Genomic DNA, 26,486 nt, shown 5'->3' with positions numbered 1-26,486 from the left:
CTGTGAAAATATGAATACACTGTATACATGAAAGTAAGTCTATTTAACTTCAGCACTTTTAACGTCAGGAACGCTGTTAACCAAGTGTTACATGTTCTAATCACAACCCTGATACGATTCTACTTCTAGTTCTCACCAACACAAACGAGTTACGCAATAAATAAGGCAGGTGATGTCCACGCGCTTCATACACATGATATCTCTACATCAGCATTTATCTCTTTGTGGGGCCCCAAAGTCCTACAGGCTGATGACAGTGTGAATGCTGTGTGGTTGTGGGCAAGGTGTGACGGTCCAGGACCCCCTAACTGACCTTTTGAACCCCCTGAATGTCTCAAAGTCCAAATTCTGGAGGGTCCCTGAAAATAAGCTTATGAGGTTCTGCTGTCATTGTTGATCTCTTAACTACCTAGAGCTGCAGCGCTGCTCTGCCTCAGGGTGGCGCTGTAGCAGACTGGCTCATCCAGTTGGTCCGTCATAGTCTAGAAACCGTAACTTGGCCCGGATTCCTCTGAAAAAACTTTCCAATGAGCTGCAGCAGATCTGAAAGCCGGAAAACTTGCCCAGTTTCCCAAGAGTTTGGTGTGAAGAGTGACTGTTCCTCATTCCTCACACTGAAGACTGAAGAGGAGACGAGGAAGATCTCAGTTACCGTGAGGAAGAGCGCAGAACCGCACTAGAACAGAGGGCTCTACAGAAGAGGAGACGAGGAAGATCTCGGTTACTGCGAGGAAGAGCGCAGAACCGCACTAGAACAGAGACTCTACAGAAGAGGAGGCGAGGAAGATCTCAGTTACTGTGAGGAAGAGCGCAGAACCGCACTAGAACAGAGACTCTACAGAAGAGGAGACGAGGAAGATCTCAGTTACTGTGAGGAAGAGCGCAGAACCGCACTAGAACAGAGACTCTACAGAAGAGGAGGCGAGGAAGATCTCGGTTACTGTGAGGAAGTTTGGCTCTCCACAAGGGAAAATGCTTTTCCACTAAAAATGTAGCTTTAATGAGGGGAATAAAACACTAAAGCTAATGTTTTGGTTTCTGAGATTAAAGTTACACACAGACACACACGTGTTCCCACTTTTCCATCCTTGAAATCCTGGTCAGCCTGGAATTTGATCAACTGGTTAAAACCTAGAAAACAAGAAAATAGCTTAAATGTTCTACCAGGCCAATCCCAGGCCTTGCGGCTTCATCTGTGGTGTGTTTTTGCATTAATCCCTGTGTATGGTGTGTTTATTGTGTGTGTGTGTGTGTGTGTGTGTGTGTGTGTGTGTGTGTGTGTGTGTGTGTGTGTGTGTGTGTGTGTAGGTGCTGGTGATTGGCGGTGGTGTAGCTGGTCTGGCAGCTGCAGGAGCGGCTAAGTCTATGGGAGCCATCGTGAGGGGCTTCGACACCAGGTAAGGCTGACGAGAGTTCAGAACCCGTTCCTTCTGCTCCAGATTCTCTAAATACTTTGGGCTTGTTGCTCACCGTGTATTTACATGCTGACTAGAGCAAAGCTGGCGCGAGTGCTGAGCTCTGCCTCTCATAAGCGTCTGCTGTTAGACCTGCAGCTCTGGAGCAGTTTAAGTCTTTCGGAGCGGAGCCGCTGGAGGTGGACGTGACGGAGTCTGGCGAGGGAGTCGGTGGCTACGCTAAAGAGATGTCTAAAGAGTTCATAGAGGCAGAAATGGAGCTTTTTGCCAAGCAGTGCAAAGATGTGGACATCGTCATCAGCACAGCGCTCATTCCTGGTTAACTCACACACACACACACACACACACATGCACACACACACACACACACACACACACACACAGTCACAGATACATACACAAATAAAAAATCTTGGAGAAAGAAACGGGAGGAATTCGGGAGGAATCTGTTACAGACTGTAGTCCGTCTGTTCCTCTGCATACTTTTTACCCTGTTCTTCAACGGTCAGGACCCCCACAGAGCAAGTATTATTTGTGTGGGAGGTCATTCTCAACATTGCAGTGTTAGTGTGTGTTGTGCTGGTGCGAGTGGATCAGACACAGCAGTGCTGCTGGAGTTTTTAAACACTGTGTCCACTCGCTGTCCACTCTATTAGACACTCCTACATCGTCGGTCCACCTTGTAGATGTAAAGTCAGAGACGACAGCTCATCTGCGGCTGCACAGTTTGTGTTGGTCATCCTCTGGTACTTCATCAGTGGCCACAGGACGCTGCCCACACGACGCTGCCCACACGACGCTGCCCACAGGACGCTGCCCACACGACGCTGCCCACAGGACGCTGCCCACAGGACGCTGCCCACACGACGCTGCCCACAGGACGCTGCCCACAGGACGCTGCCCACACGACGCTGCCCACACGACGCTGCCCACAGGACGCTGTTGCCTGGATATTTTTGGCTCACAGTCCAGCAGATGACACTGAGGTGTTTAAAAACTCCAGCAGCACTGCTGTGTCTGATCCACTCAGACCAGCACAACACACACTAACACACCACCACGTCAGGGTCACCGCAGTGCTGAGGGTGACCCACCACCCAAACAGTACCTGCTCTGTGAGGGTCCTGACCGTTAAGGAACAGGGTAGCAATCTCCAAATATTTCCGCAGTATGAGGTTTTATGATGTATCGTACTCCCCACTTGTAAGCTAAAGAGCTGGGTAAGAGCGCTGGTGTGTGTGTGTGTGTGTGTGTGTGTGTGTGTGTTTAGGTAAGAAAGCGCCGGTGCTGATCAGCAGGCAGATGGTGGAGAGTATGAGGGATGGATCAGTGGTGGTGGATTTAGCAGCTGAAGCTGGAGGAAACATCGAGACCACGAAACCTGGAGAACTGCATGTCCACAAGGTCAGAAAACACACACACACCTGTTTCTACGCAGACATGACAGCTATTCAAATGACTTTTCCATCTTTGAGCATTTTACTTATCGAGCTTGGAGAATATTATTGAACATTGGTATTGCCCAGGTAGCACATACAGCTCCTCCAGGTTAAAGAGGAGAGGGACAGTCCGGCCTATCAGCACACCTGTGATGTTACGGGGTGGGCATTAGCACACGCAGCACGGGTGACCTGCACATCCGTGAAGGCTCCAGATTTTAGAGCAACATCTGCTGCCGTCCAGACGACGTCTTTTTCAGGGAAGGCACTGATTATTTCAGCAAGACGACGTCAAACCACGTTCTGCATGTGTTACAGCAGCACTGCTCTGTACTAGTTTAGTCCAGGTGCTAAACTGGCCTGCCTGCAGTCCAGACCTGACGCCACTGAAAACATTCGGCACATTATAAAGCGCAAAATACTACAAAATAGACCTTGAAGTGTTGAGCAGCCGGAATTCTGTATCAGGTAAGGAATGGAAAACATTTGGTGGCTGAAATATTCTCCAAAAAAATAATCAAATTTCTCACTTTCAAGGTTTCAGATATTGTCTTTGTGCTATTTTCGACTAAATATAGGGTTTAAATGATTTGATCATCATTGCATTCTGTTTTATTTACAACCCCATTTTCAAAAAAGGAACGCTGAGCAAAATGTAAATAAAACAAACAAAAAAAAAAGACTTCACACGATTTGACAGCTTTAGGCAAGAGTTGCATGCAGTTCACTGCAGCAAGATAAAGACTGATTCATTTATTTGGGTCAACTACTGATGTGGCAGTCTGACCCAAGATGAATGTGAAAAAGATGCGCGATTATTTTTATTCTATGTTTATAAATGTGTTGTATATGTCCTGTCAACCCCCCCCCCCCCCCACATGCCCCCCTTCTCCTTATCCAGGGAGTGACCCATATTGGTTACACTGACCTGCCGAGCCGGATGGCGTCTCAGGCCAGCTCTCTGTACTCCAACAACGTTCTGAAGCTGCTGAAGGCCATCAGCCCTGATAAGGAGTACTTCCACTTCCAGCCCACAGACCAGTTCGATTACGGCACGCTGGAGCACGTGATCCGAGGAACTGTGGTCATGCAGGTCAGTACAGACTCGTACACACTTCTCTCGCTGACCTCCTCACACACACCTCACTGCGTCCGACCCAGAGTGACTGTATTTCACCCTGTGGAACCGAACGTCATCAGGGGAGTTCTAGCGCGCACGCGCTCCCTGTGGTCATGGTGATGCAGAACCACAGTTTTCAGGATTCTACCGATGCACAAGACTTACGTTACTGTTGGATGCGCTGCGACTGACGTGTGACTTATATTCTTGTTTGTGCATCAAAGTGGTAGTTTATGACAAAATAAATAAAATTCTACCCACACTATATTTCCAAAAGTATTCGGTCGTCTGGCTTCACACGCATATGAACTTGAGTGACATCCCATTCTTAGTCCATAGGGTTTAATATGATGTCGGCCCACCCTTTGCAGCTATAGCAGCTTCAGCTCTTCTGAGAAGGCTTTCCACAAGGGTTAGGAGTGTTTATGGGAATTTTTGACCGTTCTTCCAGAAGCACATTTGTGAGGTCAGACGCTGATGTTGGACGAGAAGGCCTGGCTCACAGTCTCCACTCTAATTCATCCCAAAGGGGTTCTATGGGGTTGAGGTCAGGACTCTGTGCAGGCCAGTCAAGTTCTTCCACACCAAACTGGCTCATCCACGTCTTTATGGACCTGCTTTGTGCACTGGTGCTCAGTCATGTTGGAACAGGAAGGGGCCGTCCCCAAACTGTTCCCACAAAGTTGGGAGCGTGAAATTGTCCAAAATCTCTTGGTGCTGAAGCTTTAAGAGCTCCTTTCACTGGAACTAAGGGGCCGAGCCCAACTCCTGAAAAACAACCCACACCATGATCCCCCCTCCACCAAACTTTACACTCGGCACAATGCAGTCAGACAAGTACCGTCTCCTGGCAACCGCCAAACCCAGACTCGTCCATCGGATTTCCAGACGGAGAAGCGTGATTAGTCACTCCAGGGAACACAGTTTCACTGCTCCACAGCCCAATGCTGGCGGGCTTTATACCTCCCCAGCCCATGCTTTGCATTGGACGTGGAGACCCTAGGCTCATGTGTGGCTGATCTATAGTGTCCCATTCTACGGGTCTTGTATAGTATTTTATATATTATACAAGCTTTGTGTGCACTTGTACACCTTTATGGTTTTAGTTCAATTTTGATGGCTCTTTAGTAAAAACCTGACTTGGCTGTCGGGTTCAGCTCTGTTTTGATATGTTAATGTTCTGATGGTTTGATCTCGCACAGACAGTAAAGTGATATTTCGTTACCTGTATGCAGGACGGCAGGAATCTGTTCCCCTCCCCCCTGCCCAAGACCACCCCTCCCGCAGCACCGGCCAAACAGAAAACAGTAGCAGAGCTAGAGGCAGAGAAAAAGGCGGAGATGTCACCCTTCAGGAGAACCATGACCTCAGCTGGAGTTTACACAGCAGGTATCACACCAGCACAGAACAGGTGATGCTGGGCCGGATATCTACATCAGTGTGTTGGTACTGATGTTACACATTTATACCGATGTTTCGTTTTAATGCTATTGATGTATGTCCTCCTGCCAGGTGCTTCAGATGCTCTGTAAATTAACTTTCTGACTGGTTAACATCTACAATCACCGTGTAGAGTTCTGTCTATAGTGTTAGTTTAAAGGTTGAGATGTAATCTGAGCGGTTTGGTGTGAAACGCTTCGTTCTAGATAAACTTAGAGTCAGAACTGCTCACAGTGGTGGTGATAGGAACCAGATGTCCACCTCTAAAAGCTCCTCAGAGAAAGTTCCTACATGAAATGGTTCTGAAATCACTGCCTGATGACCGAGATGCTGTGATAAAGGCAGTGCTGGACAGTAACTGAGTAACTGAGTAACTGAGTAACTGAGTAAATGTAATTAGTTTCTGTACTTTAGTATTTTTGGTGTATCTGTACTGAAGTTTCTCCGTTCTGGGCGACTTTTTCCTTTCACTCCACTACATTTCAGAGTCTAATATCCGACTTTTTCCTCCTACATTTTGAGAAATCTGTCGTTCCTTTTGGTTTCTGTGTGTATAAAAACGTAACATGTCAAAACGAAAGAAGCGCAAAGCCAGAGCACCAATCAGGGCCCAGCGGTCACTTTGTTTAGAGCTGGTTTTGACCTGTTGGTCATACCGACCCAGTGCAGCACGCGGTTCAACGTCAGCGCAGCAGCGTAAAACTTTGGGAGAGTCTGTTCAACATAAATGATGAACTAACCTAACTTTGTGTAAATAGAGCTCAATATAGAAATATGTCCACATATGCAGTCGAGACTGACGCGGCTTTTTTCTGAATTTCTACAAACACCATTTCATTTTATAGTAAATGAGTTTGGGCTGGTTTATGTTTATGAACAGACGCCTACAGATCAACATAGTAAAGGAGCTCATCTGTGATCCTGAGTTTAAAGCCAGTTTTTATTCAACTTAAACTTGGAACTAAGTTGTAAATAAATCTGAAACTGAAACTTTGCTTGTGTGTAAAAAGTGATTTCAGAGCCACTCGGTTCTCCCTGATGGAAACTGTTTACCTTCAGTGTTTTGTGCTTCTGATCATTTTAATAGACGTCAGCGTCACTAATTAATGACCTTCTATTAAAAGACTGGTTTACCAAGAGAGACGCTGGAGGACTTTCACCTGAAATGAGTTCATGAAGCCAGTCTGGTTATAAAAATGATAACAGGACATCAGAGCCAGAATTACTCTTTTAGTACTTTTACTTTATACTTAAGTACATTTGAAGGGAAATACTTTAGTACTTTTACTCAAGTGCAGGTCTATCCACCACTAGATAATTTTGGCCTAAAATGTTTTGTTAATCTAATTTTGTTTTAACCCATTCATGGTAGATGGATCAGATTTTCCACTGTTTTCCATCATCAACATTCCATATAAACTCAGAAGACTCGTGTAGGTTCTCTGGTGGTTCTGGATGGTAAATAAAGTGTCTATATCTGTGTTGTAGTCATGGCGACGCCTGGTTCCCATCACCACCACTGTAAAGACGTCTGAACCATCTGATCCTCTCTGTTTACATCTCACTCATTATTCAGAAAACATGAAAAATCAGTGGAATTCCCCTTTAAGAGGAAACAAAAATGACAGTCCAACCAAAGCAAAGTTAGTCGTGTTTGTAAGACATTCCTTTATTATAAAGCAGCAGCTCTTTGGACACACAGGCTCATTAATCGTATTAATGCTAATGTGGATATCCTGCAATATTTATTTGTAAAAGGTCATGATATTAAGTTTGGTCAGTATCTCCCAGCACTGAGGAATAAAGCCGTGTTCAGACTGCCAGCCCAAATCTGATTTCTGTCCTATCCAGATTGTTTTTGATAGTCTGGACAGCAAAGAAAACGCAAAAAATCATCAGATTTTTGTTGAACAGATCCAAACCAAATTTGGAAGTGGTTTGAAATGCGACTCCAATCAGATTTTTCAGTCTGGGCGCTCAAATGGGATTTCAAAGGCCGTGTTCAGACAGCAGGCAAATTTGATTTGTTTCTCAAATCGGATCTTTTGATGCGACTGTCCGCTCTGTTATCTGCAGATGATCAGATCAGATTTGCGCATCCAGACAACACCCGTCTATTCACACCGGTTGCCGTGGTATCGACGTAGGCGCTAGTAACCATGTAGCTACGCTGGTGATGTGGATTTCAGTCACGGATGCAGGAGAGATGGAGGAGCATCATCTCCCCTCCAGACTCCTCAGAACTCCCTTCATCATCAGGAGTCTTTGGGGCTCTTCTTGAATCCCAGCGCTTCATCACTCTGGATTCGGCATCGTTGCCGTTTGTCGTGTCGTGAGTGACGAAAAAGACACTCTGAAATCTGATTTGAGCGTCCAGAGCGTCCAGACTGAGACGCACCTGTAAAAATCTGACTGGAGTCGCATTTCAAACCACCTGCAGATGTGGTTTAGATCAGATTTGCTGTCCAGACTGTTAAAAATCAATCTGCATACAATCTGGAGGCGACAGAAATCAGATATGAGCTGACAGTCTGAGCACGGCTAAAGTGTCGTTTGTGTCTATTGCACAAATCGTATCTCCCCACGGGCAGAGCAGAGCGGACTGTCGGCTCAAAAGATCTGATTTGAGAAAAGAATCCGATTCTGAGCCAAACAGACCATGAATTAAAGGCGTGAGGGGAACATTCACAGTTCAGTAAGTGGCCTTTCTCACAGAGTAAATGAATCTGTGCTACAGCGTGAGGAACTGTGTGTGTGTGTTTATAATGATGTACGTGTGTGTGTGTGTGTGTGTGTGTGTGTGTGCGCGCAGGTGTGTCTACAGTGTTGGGTTTAGGGATCGTCTCCCCCAACGCTGCCTTTACACAGATGGTGACAACCTTTGGCCTGGCCGGCATCGTGGGATATCACACTGTGTGGGGGGTCACTCCTGCCCTGCACTCTCCACTAATGTCCGTCACCAACGCCATCTCAGGTCAGCTTCTCTCTGTCTCTCTTTCGTCCATTCAGTGTGAACAAATTCCCCCAAACTGAGAGCACGTCAGAAGAAAATACGGCAAATATAGAAAGAAAAAGGTTGAACAGAAATTTATGAGAGTAGAAAAAAAAGCTATGTTGATCACATCTTTACAGCCACGACCCGCAGCTCAGAGAAAGCTGCTTCAGGAGAAGTTCAGCTCTCAGGAGGAAACCGGGCTGTGATCTCAGACTCTGAGCTCTGTTTAATCTGCCTGTAAACACAGTCATTAAAGCAGAAAATCACTAAAGTCCAGCTTTTTCTTTCTCAGAGCGACGCAGAGAAGCTCGCTGCTGCGTTCGTTCAGCAGAGTTGATCACTGTAATGGTCTTCTTACTGGACAAAACAGTCCATCCTCTAGAACCCGTACAGAACACAGCAGCACGGATCCGCACAGCACCAACACAGAGAGCTCATATCACCCCGATACACACCGCACTGACCGCCTGGGTCGGTTAGAGAGAGTCTAAAGCTCTGCTGCTGGTCTTTAAAGCTCTAAATGGCCTTCAAGCTCCTGAATGTGTGTCAGTTTATGATCTCAGATCTGCAGATTCTGACCTTCAAACACCTTCAGTAAAACATAGAAAACGTGGAGAGACTCTTTCAGTTCCTCTGCTTCTAAACTGTGGAGCTCAGATCAGCATTTACTAGACAGTCGAGCTCAGAGCTCACGTTTAATAAACACCTGAAAACGCAGCACTTTAACTCTGAGCTTCAGTCAAACTCTCCTCCTCTTTAACTCTGAGCTTCAGTAAAACTCTCCTCCTCTTTAACTCTGAGCTTCAGTAAAACTCTCCTCCTCTTTAACTCTGAGCTTCAGTAAAACTCTCCGTCTCTTTAACTCTGAGCTTCAGTAAAACTCTCCGTCTCTTTAACTCTGAGCTTCAGTCAAACTCTCCTCCTCTTTAACTCTGAGCTTCAGTAAAACTCTCCTCTTCTTTAACTCTGAGCTTCAGTAAAACTCTCCTCCTCTTTAACTCTGAGCTTCAGTAAAACTCTCCGTCTCTTTAACTCTGAGCTTCAGTAAAACTCTCCTCCTCTTTAACTCTGAGCTTCAGTAAAACTCTCCTCCTCTTTAACTCTGAGCTTCAGTAAAACTCTCCTCCTCTTTAACTCTGAGCTTCAGTAAAACTCTCCGTCTCTTTAACTCTGAGCTTCAGTAAAACTCTCCTCCTCTTTAACTCTGAGCTTCAGTAAAACTCTCCTCCTCTTTAACTCTGAGCTTCAGTAAAACTCTCCTCCTCTTTAACTCTGAGCTTCAGTCAAACTCTCCTCCTCTTTAACTCTGAGCTTCAGTAAAACTCTCCTCCTCTTTAACTCTGAGCTTCAGTAAAACTCTCCGTCTCTTTAACTCTGAGCTTCAGTAAAACTCTCCTCCTCTTTAACTCTGAGCTTCAGTAAAACTCTCCTCCTCTTTAACTCTGAGCTTCAGTAAAACACTCCTCCTCTTTAACTCTGAGCTTCAGTAAAACTCTCCTCCTCTTTAACTCTGAGCTTCAGTAAAACTCTCCTCCTCTTTAACTCTGAGCTTCAGTAAAACTCTCCTCCTCTTTAACTCTGAGCTTCAGTAAAACACTCCTCCTCTTTAACTCTGAGCTTCAGTCAAACTCTCCTCCTCTTTAACTCTGAGCTTCAGTAAAACACTCCTCCTCTTTAACTCTGAGCTTCAGTAAAACTCTCCTCCTCTTTAACTCTGAGCTTCAGTAAAACACTCCTCCTCTTTAACTCTGAGCTTCAGTAAAACTCTCCTCCTCTTTAACTCTGAGCTTCAGTAAAACTCTCCTCCTCTTTAACTCTGAGCTTCAGTAAAACTCTCCTCCTCTTTAACTCTGAGCTTCAGTAAAACTCTCCTCCTCTTTAACTCTGAGCTTCAGTAAAACTCTCCTCCTCTTTAACTCTGAGCTTCAGTAAAACTCTCCTCCTCTTTAACTCTGAGCTTCAGTAAAACTCTCCTCCTCTTTAACTCTGAGCTTCAGTAAAACTCTCCTCCTCTTTAACTCTGAGCTTCAGTAAAACTCTCCTCCTCTTTAACTCTGAGCTTCAGTAAAACTCTCCTCCTCTTTAACTCTGAGCTTCAGTAAAACTCTCCTCCTCTTTAACTCTGAGCTTCAGTAAAACTCTCCTCCTCTTTAACTCTGAGCTTCAGTAAAACTCTCCTCCTCTTTAACTCTGAGCTTCAGTAAAACTCTCCTCCTCTTTAACACTGAGCTTCAGTAAAACTCTCCTCCTCTTTAACTCTGAGCTTCAGTAAAACTCTCCTCCTCTTTAACTCTGAGCTTCAGTAAAACTCTCCTCCTCTTTAACTCTGAGCTTCAGTAAAACTCTCCTCCTCTTTAACTCTGAGCTTCAGTAAAACTCTCCGTCTCTTTAACTCTGAGCTTCAGTAAAACTCTCCTCCTCTTTAACTCTGAGCTTCAGTAAAACTCTCCTCCTCTTTAACTCTGAGCTTCAGTAAAACTCTCCTCCTCTTTAACTCTGAGCTTCAGTAAAACTCTCCTCCTCTTTAACACTGAGCTTCAGTAAAACTCTCCTCCTCTTTAACTCTGAGCTTCAGTAAAACTCTCCTCCTCTTTAACTCTGAGCTTCAGTAAAACTCTCCTCCTCTTTAACTCTGAGCTTCAGTAAAACTCTCCTCCTCTTTAACTCTGAGCTTCAGTAAAACTCTCCTCCTCTTTAACTCTGAGCTTCAGTAAAACGCTCCTCCTCTTTAACTCTGAGCTTCAGTAAAACTATCCTCCTCTTTAACTCTGAGCTTCAGTAAAACGCTCCTCCTCTTTAACTCTGAGCTTCAGTAAAACGCTCCTCCTCTTTAACTCTGAGCTTCAGTAAAACGCTCCTCCTCTTTAACTCTGAGCTGCAGTAAAACTCTCCTCCTCTTTAACTCTGAGCTTCAGTAAAACTCTCCTCCTCTTTAACTCTGAGCTTCAGTAAAACGCTCCTCCTCTTTAACTCCTCTTTTTGATGATGGCTTTTGTGTGTTTTGCGTATGTAGGTCTAACAGCAGTTGGTGGGCTAGTGTTGATGGGTGGAGGTCTCACTCCCTCCTCTCTTCCGGAGTCTCTTGCTCTTTTGGCCGCATTCGTTTCTTCCATCAACATTGCAGGTGTGTATAAAATACGTGCACCATAGGGAGGCACACACACTTTAAGACCCAGTGCCTCTTCTTATTTTTACCACTACTCCTTGTTTTGCAATGTCACCTTACTCCTTGGAGCTGAGCTATGAAGGGAAGTGGTTGAAGTCTTCCCCTGTAGAATGGGACAACCCTTCCAGAACCCGGCATGTCATCAGTTGTCACTGATGGCTTTTAAGTAAACACAAGTGAAATGGGATTAGGCCCAAGCGCTCCATATTTTAGTGTGCTTGGCCAGGTGATCACTGATCAGTGTGTGCTGCAGGTGGATGATGTGATGTGATGTGTGTGTGTGTGTGTGTGTGTGTGTGTGTGTGTGTGTGTTTCAGGTGGTTTCCTCATCACCCAGCGGATGTTGGACATGTTTAAGAGGCCAACGGACCCTCCAGAGTACAACTACCTCTACGCCATTCCTGGGGTGGTGTTTGTGGGGGGATATGGGGCATCCCTGGCCAGCGGCTACAGCATTGAACAGGTGTGTTTCCATGTTTCTGAGTTTGTTATAGTATTACTGCTTTTGCCAGATGCATTTTTAGTAGGAAATCTTGGAGGTAATAAAACTTCTTGGTACACATTGTCCAAAAACTAAGGGTCAAAATTTAGGACTTTACAGATTTGTTTTGATTTTGAAATGAGAAATATTGGTGGATCAACAGTGAAAATATTGAGTGTGTTGAACTATTTCACGCCTTCCTCAAGGAACATTGGACAAAAGATTTAGAATTTAGAAAGAATGTCTGCACTAGAGGTTTGATATGAACTAGAAAACACAATGTCCTGCTCAATAACGCAGAACAGGGCAAAACAACAGAAGCAGAACGGTCAGTCTCTGTGAGCACACCGGCACTATTTGTACATTCGGTTTATGAAGTGATGAAAGTGACAGTCAGAGCGAAAGAAAGGCGTAAAATAACGGTAATCATTTTATTAAAATGATTTTGTGTAAACTGTTGTTGGCAATGCTTTACTGTAGGGTGCTGTTCATAAAGCTACATGACACCTACCTTTTGATTCATTTAATTAGTTAGATAAAGTAGCTTTTAAGACAGATGTGGCTTCTGGAATAAGCATTTATTAAGGATTAATAAACATTTACATTTATGGCATTTGGCAGATACTCTCATCCAGAGCGACTTACAGTTTGATCATTTTTACACAGGTAGGTGAAGGTGGTGTTAGGAGTCTTGCCCAAGGACTCTTATTGGTATAATGTAGGGCGGTTACCCAGGCGGGGCACTGAACCCCAGTCTACAGTGTAGAAGGCAGAGGTGTTAAACACTACACTAACCAACCAACCAACATTTATGTAGGGTTATGTCAGTTGTCATGACAAGCCGTAGGTTTCATGTAGCCTTATAATCAGTGAAGTGTTGTTTTTTATTTTTAGCCTGTTTCAGTTTTTGGCACAGTGTGTCCTGAATTTTGGTTTGTTTTTATTCCTGTGTGTCACTAATTTTCAGTGTCTATAGTGTTTGTGAACCTCCCTGGGCCTGAACCTCGTGTGTGTGTGTGTGTGTGTGTGTGTAGATGATGTATCTGGGCTCCGGGCTCTGCTGTGTGGGTGCTTTGGCCGGACTCTCTGCGCAGGGCACCAGTCGCCTTGGAAACTCTCTTGGCATGATCGGTGTGGCCGGTGGTATCGCTGCCACGCTGGGCGCCCTCAAACCGTCCACTGAGCTCTTGACACAGATGTCCCTTGCAATGGCAACAGGAGGAGTTCTGGGTAATATCTAGCATCCTGGATAATCTGCGGTTCTGTTCCAGAAGTTTCTTATCTCTGAAATTTGATGTGTTTGGTCTCCATGACCACTTCAGTAGGACTGAGTTTAGTTCAGTAGCTATTCCAGAATATCAGCTCCTGCCTTCATCATCTCTTCACTAACTCCAGATCAGAAAACATCACACAAACATCCTGACTAGACTAAACCTCCTAAATCCTGTCCTAACTTTAGGATGAACCCCAGCAGGGTCCTGACTCCTGTTTAAGGTCCGTTTCTCTGGTTCTGAGGCGGCTGAGTCAGGCAGCGTAGTTCACTACCAGCATAATGAGCTCCATTTATTCCTACTGTAAAACGCGGCTTTCACTGGGAGACGTTTTTCTCTTCTAACTCTGCGTTTTAAACATCTCAGACGCTGCCGACTCGAACTCCACCGCCCCTCTGATCACCTTCCTGTGTTAATGTAGATGATGAAATATTACAGTGATGGTGGTGAATAATGAGGAGGCGGAGCTGAACGGGTGTCTGTTAATTAGGAGGAGGAACGTTAGCGCGCTCGGCTAAAGAGCTTGGGAAATGGAGACTGAAACTGGGGAGCGGCGACACTTTGATAGACAGCAGGGGGCACCTCTGATAGACAGCAGGGGGTACCTCTGATAAACAGCAGGGTCAGACTGATAAACAGCAGGGGGCGACTCTGATAAACAGCAGGGGGCAACTCTGATAAACAGCAGGGGGAGCTCTGATAAACAGCAGGGGGCGACTCTGATAAACAGCAGGGGGCGACTCTGATAAACAGCAGGGGGCGACTGTGATAAACAGCAGGGGGCGCTCTGATAAACAGCAGGGGGCGCTCTGATAAACAGCAGGGGGCGACTCTGATAAACAGCAGGGGGAGCTCTGATAAACAGCAGGGGGCGCTCTGATAAACAGCAGGGGGCGACTCTGATAAAAAGCAGGGGGCGCTCTGATAAACAGCAGGGGGCGACTCTGATAAACAGCAGGGGGCGCTCTGATAAACAGCAGGGGGAGCTCTGATAAACAGCAGGGGGCGCTCTGATAAACAGCAGGGGGCGACTCTGATAAACAGCAGGGGGAGCTCTGATAAACAGCAGGGGGAGCTCTCATAAACAGCAGGGGGCGACTCTGATAAACAGCAGGGGGAGCTCTGATAAACAGCAGGGGGAGCTCTGATAAACAGCAGGGGGCGACTCTGATAAACAGCAGGGGGCGACTCTGATAAACAGCAGGGGGCGCTCTGATAAACAGCAGGGGGAGCTCTGATAAACAGCAGGGGGCGCTCTGATAAACAGCAGGGAGAGCTCTGATAAACAGCAGGGGGCGACTCTGATAAACAGCAGGGGGCGACTCTGATAAACAGCAGGGGGAGCTCTGATAAACAGCAGGGGGAGCTCTGATAAACAGCAGGGGGAGCTCTGATAAACAGCAGGGGGCGCTCTGATAAACAGCAGGGGGCGCTCTGATAAACAGCAGGGGGCGCTCTGATAAACAGCAGGGGGCGACTCTGATAAACAGCAGGGGGCGACTCTGATAAAGAGCAGGGGGAGCTCTGATAAACAGCAGGGGGAGCTCTGATAAACAGCAGGGGGCGACTCTGATAAACAGCAGGGGGAGCTCTGATAAACAGCAGGGGGCGACTCTGATAAACAGCAGGGGGCGACTCTGATAAAGAGCAGGGGGCGACTCTGATAAAGAGCAGGGGGCGACTCTGATAAAGAGCAGGGGGAGCTCTGATAAACAGCAGGGGGCGACTCTGATAAACAGCAGGGGGAGCTCTGATAAACAGCAGGGGGAGCTCTGATAAACAGCAGGGGGCGACTCTGATAAACAGCAGGGGGCGACTCTGATAAACAGCAGGGGGCGCTCTGATAAACAGCAGGGGGCGCTCTGATAAACAGCAGGGGGAGCTCTGATAAACAGCAGGGGGCGCTCTGATAAACAGCAGGGGGCGACTCTGATAAAGAGCAGGGGGCGCTCTGATAAACAGCAGGGGGCGCTCTGATAAACAGCAGGGGGCGCTCTGATAAACAGCAGGGGGTGACTGATAAACAGCAGGGGGCGACTCTGATAAAGAGCAGGGGGCGCTCTGATAAACAGCAGGGGGCGACTCTGATAAAGAGCAGGGGGCGACTCTGATAAAGAGCAGGGGGAGCTCTGATAAACAGCAGGGGGAGCTCTGATAAACAGCAGGGGGCGCTCTGATAAACAGCAGGGGGAGCTCTGATAAACAGCAGGGGGCGACTCTGATAAACAGCAGGGGGCGACTCTGATAAAGAGCAGGGGGAGCTCTGATAAACAGCAGGGGGAGCTCTGATAAACAGCAGGGGGAGCTCTGATAAACAGCAGGGGGCGCTCTGATAAACAGCAGGGGGCGCTCTGATAAACAGCAGGGGGAGCTCTGATAAACAGCAGGGGGCGACTCTGATAAACAGCAGGGGGAGCTCTGATAAACAGCAGGGGGCGACTCTGATAAACAGCAGGGGGCGCTCTGATAAACAGCAGGGGGAGCTCTGATAAACAGCAGGGGGAGCTCTGATAAACAGCAGGGGGCGACTCTGATAAACAGCAGGGGGAGCTCTGATAAACAGCAGGGGGCGACTCTGATAAACAGCAGGGGGCGACTCTGATAAACAGCAGGGGGAGCTCTGATAAACAGCAGGGGGAGCTCTGATAAACAGCAGGGGGCGCTCTGATAAACAGCAGGGGGCGACTCTGATAAACAGCAGGGGGCGACTCTGATAACTTCAGTAACAACAAAAGTGCTGCTTCAGCTTCCTTTTTAATGTCAGAGCTGGGCTTTGCACACTCACGAGAAAAGATCGTTAAGGTTTGTGAAGTCGTGACGCAGGCCTCGGCATTCCGGATTAGAAAAGGAAGCAGAACCGCATTGTTTATCATGGCCTGCCTGTAAAGGCTGAAGATGCATGGTGTGTTTTGGATTTTATAAGCATTATAGAACCAAAGTCTGTTGACTTTTCCAGGGTAAACGTGTCTGACCTGTTAAGTCTCTCTCTGAGTTTCCAGTCTGGCTGAGTAATAACACACAGTGGATCTGGCCTCGACCCTCGCCTAGCCACTAATTCAAAACACACACTTTCCTCTGGAATCAGACTAGGAATTGATTTGTTAGTCATCCTCTACAGCCTTGTGTTCTTGCTCAATAACACACATCATGCGTTTTACAGCTTACCCCAAATTAAAGCAATCAGCAGAGACGTGTTTGTCTGAAGTTTCCTCCTTTAGGTTTAGCACTGGAGCTAACGAAGCCACCAATTATGTATGGAAGCTGGAGAACGACTACCCACCAATTAGGTCTTTTCTGGCACTGTATTACTCACAGTTGTCCGTAAACATGGACTAAAGTACCACAACGAAGGCCTGGCTGGGTGAGTTTGGTGTGGAAGAACTTGACTGGCGCTGACCTCAACCCCACAGAACCGAGATTGTGAGCCAGGCCGTCTCACATCTCACGGTCTCGTCCAACATTACTGACCCACAGACTCTCTCCGGAATCTTGTAGAAGCTTCCCAGAAGAGTGGAAGCAGTTAGAGCTGTAAAGGAGGACAGACTCCATACTAATGCCCATGGATTTAGAATGGGATGCCATACAGGGGGCAGTCGTGGGCTGGAGGTTAGGGAACTGGCCCTGTGACCGGAAGAGCCGACAGTACATGACTGAGGTGTCCTTGAGCAAGACACCTAACCCCCAACTGCTCCCCGGGCACCGATAGGGCTGCCCACCGCTCCGGGCATGTGTGCTCACTGCTCCCTAGTGTGTGTGTATTCACTAGTGTGTATGTGGCACTGTGGTGAAAAGTGTGAAAATGAGATTTTTTTGCGTCCTTTAAACGATGTGGCTGACGGAACTCCTGCCCCTCAGGTCTGACCATCGCCAAGCGGATTGAAATCTCAGACCTGCCTCAGCTCGTGGCCGCGTTCCACAGCCTGGTGGGTCTGGCCGCTGTGCTCACCTGCATCGCAGAGTTCATGATCGAATACCCTCACCTGGACGTTCACCCGGCTGCTAACGTGGTGAAGACCGTGGCCTACCTGGGCACCTACATCGGCGGAGTCACCTTCACCGGCTCGCTTGTCGCCTACGGCAAGCTGCAAGGTGAGATTCCCACATGCTAGCACACCAATTTCTATCTGCTCTGTTTTCCTTGGTACTGCTTAAAGAAAGACGGTTCTTTAAGAAATGAAATGGTTCTCCTTAGAACCATGAGTTCTGTTTCGCAGCAGTACATGCTTATATACCATTCTGCGTTTGTAACGAGCTTGATGTGACTATGGCAGAACCCTTTTTGGTGCTATATAGAACCAACACATTCTCTATCAATCTGAGGAACCATGTCACTATGTAAGCATGTACTGCTGCGAAATAGAACTCATGGTTCTAAGGAGAACCATTTCATTTCTTAAAGAACCGTCTTTTTTCAAGAGTGACTGTACTGCACCACACAGTTTTACATACAAGGCAAGAAATGTATTTTTTAGGGCTGCAACAACTAATCAATATCACCGATAACGCTGATAACAACCGTCCGCTGCAAATCTGGTTATTGATTAGTTCGCTTTGTGATGTTTGAGCTCCTCATATACATCCCTTGGGGAAGATGGGCTACAGGTGGCAACAACATCGACCCAAGAAGCCAGAAATATGTCAACACTTCACTTTAACATCCCCAAAATCGCCTCGTACGACCAAACAACTGGACAAGAGCTCATAGTGTGTCTGCTTTAATAAACTTGGTCTGCTTTTCAGCTACTTCTGTTTTAAATTTGTATTAAATCTAAAAAGGTAATTAATAAATTAATTAATTAATAAAGTTGCTAATAAAACGATGATGGCTGAGGGGATGAGTTACGCGCTAACATAGTTTGTTTTAAATACATGGCTAAAATATGCATCCATGCATCCATCCATCCATCCATCCATCCATCCATCCATCCATCCATCCATCCATCCATCATCTTCCGCTTCTCCGGGGTTCGGGTCGTGGGGGCAGCATCCTGAGCAATGAAGCCCAGACCTCCCTTTCCCCAGCCATTTCCACTAGCTCCCTGGGAGGGATTCCGAGGCGCTCCCAGGCCAGCTGGGCGATATAGTCATGCCAGCGTGTCCTGGGTCGTCCCCGGTGTCTCCTCCCGGGTGGACTTGCCTGTGACACCTCCCAAGGGAGGCATCCAGGAGGCATCCTAACCAGATGCCCGAACCACCTCAGCTGACTCCTCTTGATGTGGAGAAGCAGCGGCTCTACTCCGAGTCCCTCCCGGATGACCGAACTTCTCACCCTATCTCTAAGGGAGAGTCCAGCCACCCTGCGGAGGAAACTCATTTCGGCCGCTTGTATTCGCGATCTCGTTCTTTCGGTCATTACCCAAAGCTCATGACCATAGGTGAGGGTGGGAACGTAGATCGACCGGTAAATTGAGAGCCTTGCCTTATGGCTCAGCTCTTTCTTTACCACAACAGACCGGTAAAGAGCCCGCATCACTGCTGACCCAGCACCAATCCGCCTGTCAATCTCCCGCTCCCTTGTACCATCACTTGTGAACAAGACCCCGAGATACTTAAACTCCTCCACTTGAGGCATGAGCCTATCCCCGACCCAGAGAGGGCTCTCCACCCTTTCCCGCGTGAGAACAATGGCCTCGGATTTGGAGGTACTGATCCTCATCCCGGCCGCTTCACACTGGCCGTAAACCGATCCAGTGAAAGCTGAAGTTCACGGCCTGATGTCCCCAATAGGACCACATCATCTGCAGACAGCAGCGATGTGACCCTGAGGTCACCAAACCGGACACCCTCCATCCCCTGACTGCGGCTAGAAATTCTATCCATAAAAATTATGAATAGAATCGGTGACAAAGGGCAGCCCTGACGGAGTCCAACTCTCACTGGGAACGAGTCTGACTTACTGCCGGCCATGCGAACCAAACTCCTGCTTTGTTTGTACAGGGCCTGAATGGCTCGTAGCAAAGAGCCATGTACCCCGTACTCCCGAAGCACCTCCCACAGAATACCCCGGGGAACACAGTTGAATGCCTTCTCCAGATCCACAAAGCACATGTGGACAGGTTTGGCAAACTCCCATGAACCCTTCAGAATCCTGGAGAGGGTGAAGAGTTGGTCCAGTGTTCCACGACCAGGGCAGAACCCGCACTGCTCCTCCTGGATCCGAGGTTCGACTTTGAGCCGGACTCTCTTCTCCAGTACCCCTGCATAGACCTTACCAGGGAGGCTGAGGAGTGTGATTCCCCTGTAGTTGGAACACACCCTCCGGTCCCCCTTTTAAAGAGAGGCACCACCACCCCAGTCTGCCAATCCAGTGGCACCGCCCCCGATGTCCACGCAATGTTGAAAAGACGTGTCAGCCTAGACAGCCCCACAATATATGCAATTCCTCTAATATGCTTACATTTGAAAACCAGGTTTTCCACAACAAAACACTTCAACAATTACATGTAGGAGTGTAATAGGAGTGTAATAGGAGTGTAATAGGAGTGTAATAGGAGTGTAATAGGATGCCATTACACTGATTTGAAGTAGAAAGTTCTGTTGCAATACTTAGTAAAAGTTCTTTTATTGTTTTTTTAAATTTTATATATAAAATAAGAGACGGGAGGCATTGGGGCTGGTATTTTTTAAATATAAGGTTCATATCGTGTTACATCTTCAGTATCTGATTGATCAAAATGATCGGAATTGAAATTTACCAATTAGTCAATTATGGAGATGATCAGTTGTTGTAGTAATAAACAATATCTACATATCGCTGTTGTCAGAACAAAACCTTGTATCTCCAAAACGGTAACTTTGCAGGAGAAGGAAAAAACTTACTTCACTTTTAATGTAAGTCAATGGAACCAGACGATGACCTAAGACATTTTGGGCCGTTACTTTTGGTCCATTCATCATGAAATTTACAGACAATGTAAAGAATAAAAGGCATTTTCAAATTCTGTCAAAAACTGAAAAGCCTCCTTTAGACTAGTGCGTCCTCTCAACATGCAGCAGAGATCTGATGTCTTTCATAAAAAGCTGTGTGTCTGTGTGTCTGTGTGTCCTCGTGTCCTCGTGTCCTCGTGTCCTCATTCTGTCTCTGCTGCTTTTAATCACCAGTTTATAGACTCCAGCCTCTCTCTCTCCTCTCCAAACCACCCCCCTGTCTCCAAGATGGGATATACAGTTATTGACAACGTTGGTCTGCAGATGGAGCCATTGTGAGATGAAAGTCCCGGCTTCTCAGAATTTTCAGTAATTCCAGGATCTCTGGACCGGATGATAGAAGGCCAGTGTCCACGGAGATCCTCAGTTTTATTTATCCAGAAAGAGAAGAAGGAGCCGAATGTGAGCTGTACTTATCTTATCTGATCTGTTTCTGCTTGTTTATGTGAGGAGAAAGACGGTCCTACAGTCCTGCAGCCAGCAGTCTGACGGAGCAGAGAGACTGGAGATGACATTCAGCTCCTCACGTGCTGATAATTGGCAGCAGATTTCCGAGCTCTTTACAGCCGTCTCGTCTTATGAAGGATTTCCTAATGAAACCCCTCTGGGCTCCACAGATAGAACAGTGATGGGCAAATCCCTGATAAACAACTGCACTCGGATCTGTAGCAGGGAAAGTACTGAACCAGGTTCAGCTACACTGTTTGGTTTAGCTCCAAGTTAGAGGTCTGTGTGGGACTATTTTCAAGCCCACTCCTGCCTGTTCCTGCGTAATTTCATCTCGCTTCCACAGAAAATCGGAATCGTTTGTCCTGCTTCTGCCTGTGCAGTTCTGTCAAGGTGAACTGACCTCCACTGACCCAGTCTATTCATAAAGACATTATTCTCTGCTGAAATAACACAGCAGTCATGGTCATCAGGTTCACTGTGAGGAACTTCACCAAATACCTTTTATTCCCAGTAAATACAAAGCAGGAATTAAATCACTGAGCAGTTCATTTTATACTTCCAAAAGTTTTCACTCCCCCATCCAGATCACTGAATCCAGGTGTTCCAGTCACTTCCATGGCCACAGGTGTATAAAGCCGAGCCCCTCGGCCTGCAGACTGCTTCTACAGACATTAGTGAAAGAATGGGTCGCTCTCAGGAGCTCAGAGAATTCCAGCGTGGTGCCGTGATCGGACGCCACCTGTGCAGCAAGTCCAGTCGTGAAATTTCCTCACTACTAAATATTCCACAGTCCACTGTCAGTGGGATTATAACAAAGTGGAAGCGATTGGGAACGACAGCAGCTCAGCCACGAAGTGGTCGGCCACGTAAAATGACAGAGCGGTCAGCGGATGCTGAGGGGCATAGTGCGCAGAGGTCACCAACTTTCTGCAGAGTCAATCACTACAGACCTCCAAACTTCATGTGGCCTTCAGATCAGCTCAAGAACAGCGTAGAGAGCTTCATGGAATGGGTTTCCATGGCCGAGCAGCTGCATCCAAGCCTTACATCACCAAGCGCAATGCAAAGCGCCTTTAAGTGTTTAACAAGCATTTTAAAGGTTTACATTTACCTCATATCGCTGTCGTCTGACACTCAAGAGCCACAGTGTTAAAAATCTGCTGCAGCAACAGACCAATCAGGGACATGAATGATGATTGGGACGTGTGTGTGTGTGTGTGTGTGTGTGTGTGTGTGGTGTGTGTAGGTTAGCTTTGGAAGAAGTGATGACTGGTTGCTTCATTTCTGCACCTTTCCTGGAGTGAAATACATGAGGAGGCTCATCAGATTCCCAGTATAATCCCAGCAGCTGTGTTATGTACTGATCTGGGTCTGTGTGCAGGTGTTCTGGACTCGGCTCCTCTGCTGCTTCCTGGACGCCACATGTTGAACGCGTCTCTGTTGGCAGCCTCCGTCGGGGGGATGGTTCCCTTCATGCTGAGTGACGGCTACGCCACCGGCCTAGGCTGCCTGCTCGCCGTCTCAGGCCTGTCGGGGGTCATGGTGAGTAGGACTGCAGTCGATCTATGGATACAGCAACACGGTACATGGTACATGGTACATTAACTCAACATTAACTGAACATTAACTCAACATTAACTGAACATTAACTGAACATTAATTGAACATTAATTGAGCATTAACTGAACATTAACTCAACATTAACTCAACATTAACTGAACATTAACTCAACATTAACTCAACATTAACTGAACATTAACTCAACATTAACTCAACATTAACTCAACATTAACTGAACATTAACTCAACATTAACTGAACATTAACTCAACATTAACTCAACATTAATTGAACATTAATTGAACATTAACTGAACATTAATTGAACATTAATTGAGCATTAACTGAACATTAACTGAACATTAACTCAACATTAACTCAACATTAATTGAGCATTAACTGAACATTAACGGAACATTAACGGAACATTAACGGAACATTAATTGAGCATTAACTGAACATTAATTGAGCATTAACTGAACATTAACTGAACATTAACTCAACATTAATTGAGCATTAACTGAACATTAACTGAACATTAACTGGACATTTGAATGAGAATTTCAGCATCTCATTTCCTACACTGAGACACGCAGTCCTCTGCTTTTGTTCATCTTCTCAAACCCTTCTTAGAACCCGATCCTCATGTGTTTCATATCTAAACGCTCCGTTATCTTAATCACTACTTTCCAAACCCGCTGCAGCAGCTTCAGCAGCTGGAAACTCTCTGACGCCGTTTCACACGAGTCTCCGATGTGGACTGAATGAGAATGAAGGGTTTCCTGCGTGGCGGTCAGTCCTTAGTGATCTCCTGAGTGTCTGTCGGTCAGTTTCACACAGAATGTAGACGGACACACGAATCCAGCAGCTCCACACGGCAAGAGGCAGATGACGTGTATCTCAGCCCCTCTTCATAGGCTCATAACTCCGGATGTGAGTCTCGTATGATCTTGTGATGAGATGGAATGGAAAGGGCGGCTCTACGGATTCAGGAAGGGTTTGAACTGGAATTCTGAGCTGGATCATCACAAAGATATATATATATATATATATATATATATACACACACAAATAGAAACGGAGAATTTGACACATGGGTGAATTCGTAAACTCCAGAGCGTTAATGGAATAAGAATTTACTCAGTAATTATGCTATTAACACTCCTTCTTACACTGATGGCATGTCTTGTGTACAGAGCATTCGTGTGTCTTCACTTCCTGAGAAGATCTAAGAAATGAATGTGCATGTGTGTGCAGGGTGTAACTCTGACTGCAGCTATAGGGGGCGCTGATATGCCGGTGGTCATCACAGTGCTGAACAGTTACTCTGGCTGGGCACTGTGCGCGGAGGGCTTCCTGCTGGACAACAACCTGATGACCATAGTGGGCGCTCTGATCGGCTCGTCTGGTGCCATCCTCTCCTACATCATGTGTGTGGTGCGTAAGCCAGCTGTTAAATAACCAGGGAGCAGTAGAGGTGGGCGATATGGCAAAAATCTAATATCATGAAAATTTTATGATGCATGATATGCCACTATGTACTTTTCAGACATCTGATCAGTTGGAAAAGAGAAAAAAGACCCTACATTTAAAAAATGATTACCAATGACTTTTATTCAGTATTCACCACTAAATCCAGTTAAACTGACTAATTTTGTCCTCTTTATAATAAAACATGCAGGTGGTCACGATGTGCACAATATGATCAATAAAGGTATTGTATCATAATTTAATCTAGATTATGATCTATATTGTCTTATACAACAGTGAGATCTGGCAGCGCGAGCTGATTGGTTGAGAGTCGCTCTAACTGCTGTTATTTCACCACAACATCACGGGTTTATTCACAAACACTATCACTCTGCTGAGACGCCGTTGCTAAGCAACGACTCTGGCAGCTGTAGGAGACGCTCAAGCGGAGTAACGGAGCTCGTTACTCTGACGTAGCAGCAAGCTGCTACATTGCCCAGCCGTAGTTGTGATGTCACAGCAGTGGAGTGTTTGGTTGTCTCTGCTTGTTCTAACTCATCAGTTAAGTCGGGCGGTTCAGCAGCTTTTGTGTAATCGGCTTAAATTTACCCACTTAAAATGGGTCTTTACAATGGTATTGATGAGGCAGGCTACAATTAGAATAGCAGCTCTTTCAAACTGATATTTCCATATAAAACGATTGATCTCAGTCCTGTTTCCGTGGCAGGCGATGAACCGCTCTCTGCCTAACGTCATTCTGGGCGGATACGGAACCACGTCCACACTGGGCGGAAAACCCATGGAGATTGTGGGCACACACACCGAGGTCAACGTGGAGCAGACCATCGAGATGATCAAGGAGGCCAACAGCATCATCATCACACCTGGTACCACACACACACACATACATACATACATACATACATACATACATACATACATACATACATACATACATACATATACTATGTTTCCAAAAGTATTCGGTATCTACAGCACAGTCCTGTTCTCAGAGGAACATTTATTGTGAAGCTGGACAGTGATGGTCAGGCCTGCGGAACAAATGATGGACAGTCCAGTCTCTGTAGCAGAGCACAGGGCTATGACGTGATCTAAAACAGCTCAGGTGTGGCTTTAGTTTTAGACTAAGATCAGCCCGAAATGTACAAAGTGAATGGAGAGCTTCTCTCAAACGGGTTCTCTTGTGCCCGAGCAGCTCAACGTCTGATGACACGCTTTGGAAGGTAAAATCTGGAGGATATAATCCGACAGCTGTTGGAGATGCGTGTCTGCTCTGCAGCTCATAACCAGCAGAGGGCATCGTTTCCTAATACATTGAGAAGAATCAGACTCCGATGAAGAGAGTCAGAAAGAGAGCGAGAGAGAGAGAGAGCTGATCACACGGCACTGTTAAAGTTTTTTTCAAGGGTTCCTAAGTAAAGACACTCACTACCATTTGCTTCATTAGTTGAAAGAGAATTCTAAGAGAACTCAGGCTAAACTTGGTGAAGGGGCGTCTTCTGAGGATGTGATTCTGAGGACCTTCTGTGGTTGTTATCATATCTTCACCAGTATAACGTTGATTTTGAGATCATTTGAGGCCTTAATATGAAGCCGGGGCTTCTTTTTGAGGCTGTGCGTGTGACGTCAACCCCTCAACAGGCCCAAGGTTTTATTACATACGTCTACAATCTGAGAATTGCTCAGTTTGCAGTGAAGTCCTTGTAGTTACTGAATAATAAGCCTCAGTAATACGCCTGGGATTTTAAGGGGTTAATAAGTAAAGATGTACGACGTGGTCCGTAAAGCTCCCGCCAATCTGTCCCGCAGATTGTTTTCATCCTGACTCCGTAAGACGCTGATTTAAGGTGGAAACACACATATGAAACTTATGAAAGCCTCGTGGTGAATATTGCACTTGTTTTGTCTGCAGGACAGACGTTCGACAACAGGCCGCGAATCCATTCACATGAAAAGTGAGGAGTCCCACCTTCCTCCCACTTCTGGTCTCGAGTCCGAGTCATTGGTGTTGGAGTCAGAGCTGAGTCGCAAGTCTTTTTTGATTTTGTCGAGTCTGAAGTCATTAAATGTCAGACTTGAGTCAAAGTCATATGACTCGGGTACACACGACTCATTAGCTCAGTGGCCTGAGTGGCCAGGGCACATGTTGATGTCTGTCCTAGAGGACACTTTTTTGGAAAAGGGAAAATAAATTAATTAATTAAAAAAATATATCAAGAGAAAGCAAATATTTAAAGGCACGGAGGCAGACGGAGGCAGACGGAGACAGACGGAGACAGACGGACAGACAGATGGAGAGATCGACAGAGAGAGAGAGAGAGAGAGAGAGAGACAGACAGAGAGACAGACAGAGATACAGAGACAGACGGGGAGAGAGAGGGAGACAGAGACAGGCAGGCGGAGAGACAGACAGAGACAGACAGACAGACGGAGATAGAGATGGAGACAGAGACAGGCAGACGGAGACAGAGACAGACGGAGAGAGAGACAGAGACAGAGAGAGAGAGAGAGAGAGAGAGAGAGACAGACGGGGAGACAGACAGAGATACAGAGACAGACAGGGAGAGAGTCAGAGAGAGAGAGAGAGAGAGAGAGAGAGAGAGAGAGACAGATGGGGAGACAGACAGAGATACAGAGACAGACGGGGAGAGGGAGAGAGTCAGAGGGAGAGAGTCAGAGGGGGAGAGTCAGAGAGTGAGAGAGTCAGAGGGGGAGAGTCAGAGAGTGAGAGAG

At 46.5% G+C, this 26,486-nt stretch overlaps 1 protein-coding gene across 1 annotated transcript in view; it reads left to right on the top strand.

Moving 5' to 3' along the window:
• The window catches only part of LOC108412674 (NAD(P) transhydrogenase, mitochondrial-like), a 40,129-nt gene that overhangs the window by 5,083 nt on the left and 8,560 nt on the right, over positions 1 to 26,486 (top strand). The window contains exons 5-17 of the mRNA XM_017684802.2: positions 1,309 to 1,397; positions 1,546 to 1,733; positions 2,686 to 2,819; positions 3,756 to 3,947; positions 5,210 to 5,363; positions 8,227 to 8,388; positions 11,423 to 11,533; positions 11,893 to 12,038; positions 13,091 to 13,286; positions 17,183 to 17,416; positions 22,086 to 22,246; positions 23,520 to 23,699; positions 24,460 to 24,619. Coding sequence (XP_017540291.1) covers positions 1,309 to 1,397; positions 1,546 to 1,733; positions 2,686 to 2,819; positions 3,756 to 3,947; positions 5,210 to 5,363; positions 8,227 to 8,388; positions 11,423 to 11,533; positions 11,893 to 12,038; positions 13,091 to 13,286; positions 17,183 to 17,416; positions 22,086 to 22,246; positions 23,520 to 23,699; positions 24,460 to 24,619 — 2,107 coding nt within the window. The remainder of the gene's footprint in view (positions 1 to 1,308; positions 1,398 to 1,545; positions 1,734 to 2,685; positions 2,820 to 3,755; positions 3,948 to 5,209; positions 5,364 to 8,226; positions 8,389 to 11,422; positions 11,534 to 11,892; positions 12,039 to 13,090; positions 13,287 to 17,182; positions 17,417 to 22,085; positions 22,247 to 23,519; positions 23,700 to 24,459; positions 24,620 to 26,486) is intronic.

This window comes from Pygocentrus nattereri, chromosome 7 (genome assembly GCF_015220715.1).
Source record: "Pygocentrus nattereri isolate fPygNat1 chromosome 7, fPygNat1.pri, whole genome shotgun sequence".
Classification (NCBI taxonomy): domain Eukaryota; kingdom Metazoa; phylum Chordata; class Actinopteri; order Characiformes; family Serrasalmidae; genus Pygocentrus; species Pygocentrus nattereri.
The sequence above is the reverse complement of the archived record's forward strand: the minus strand, read 5'-3'. Positions and strand labels throughout refer to the sequence as shown.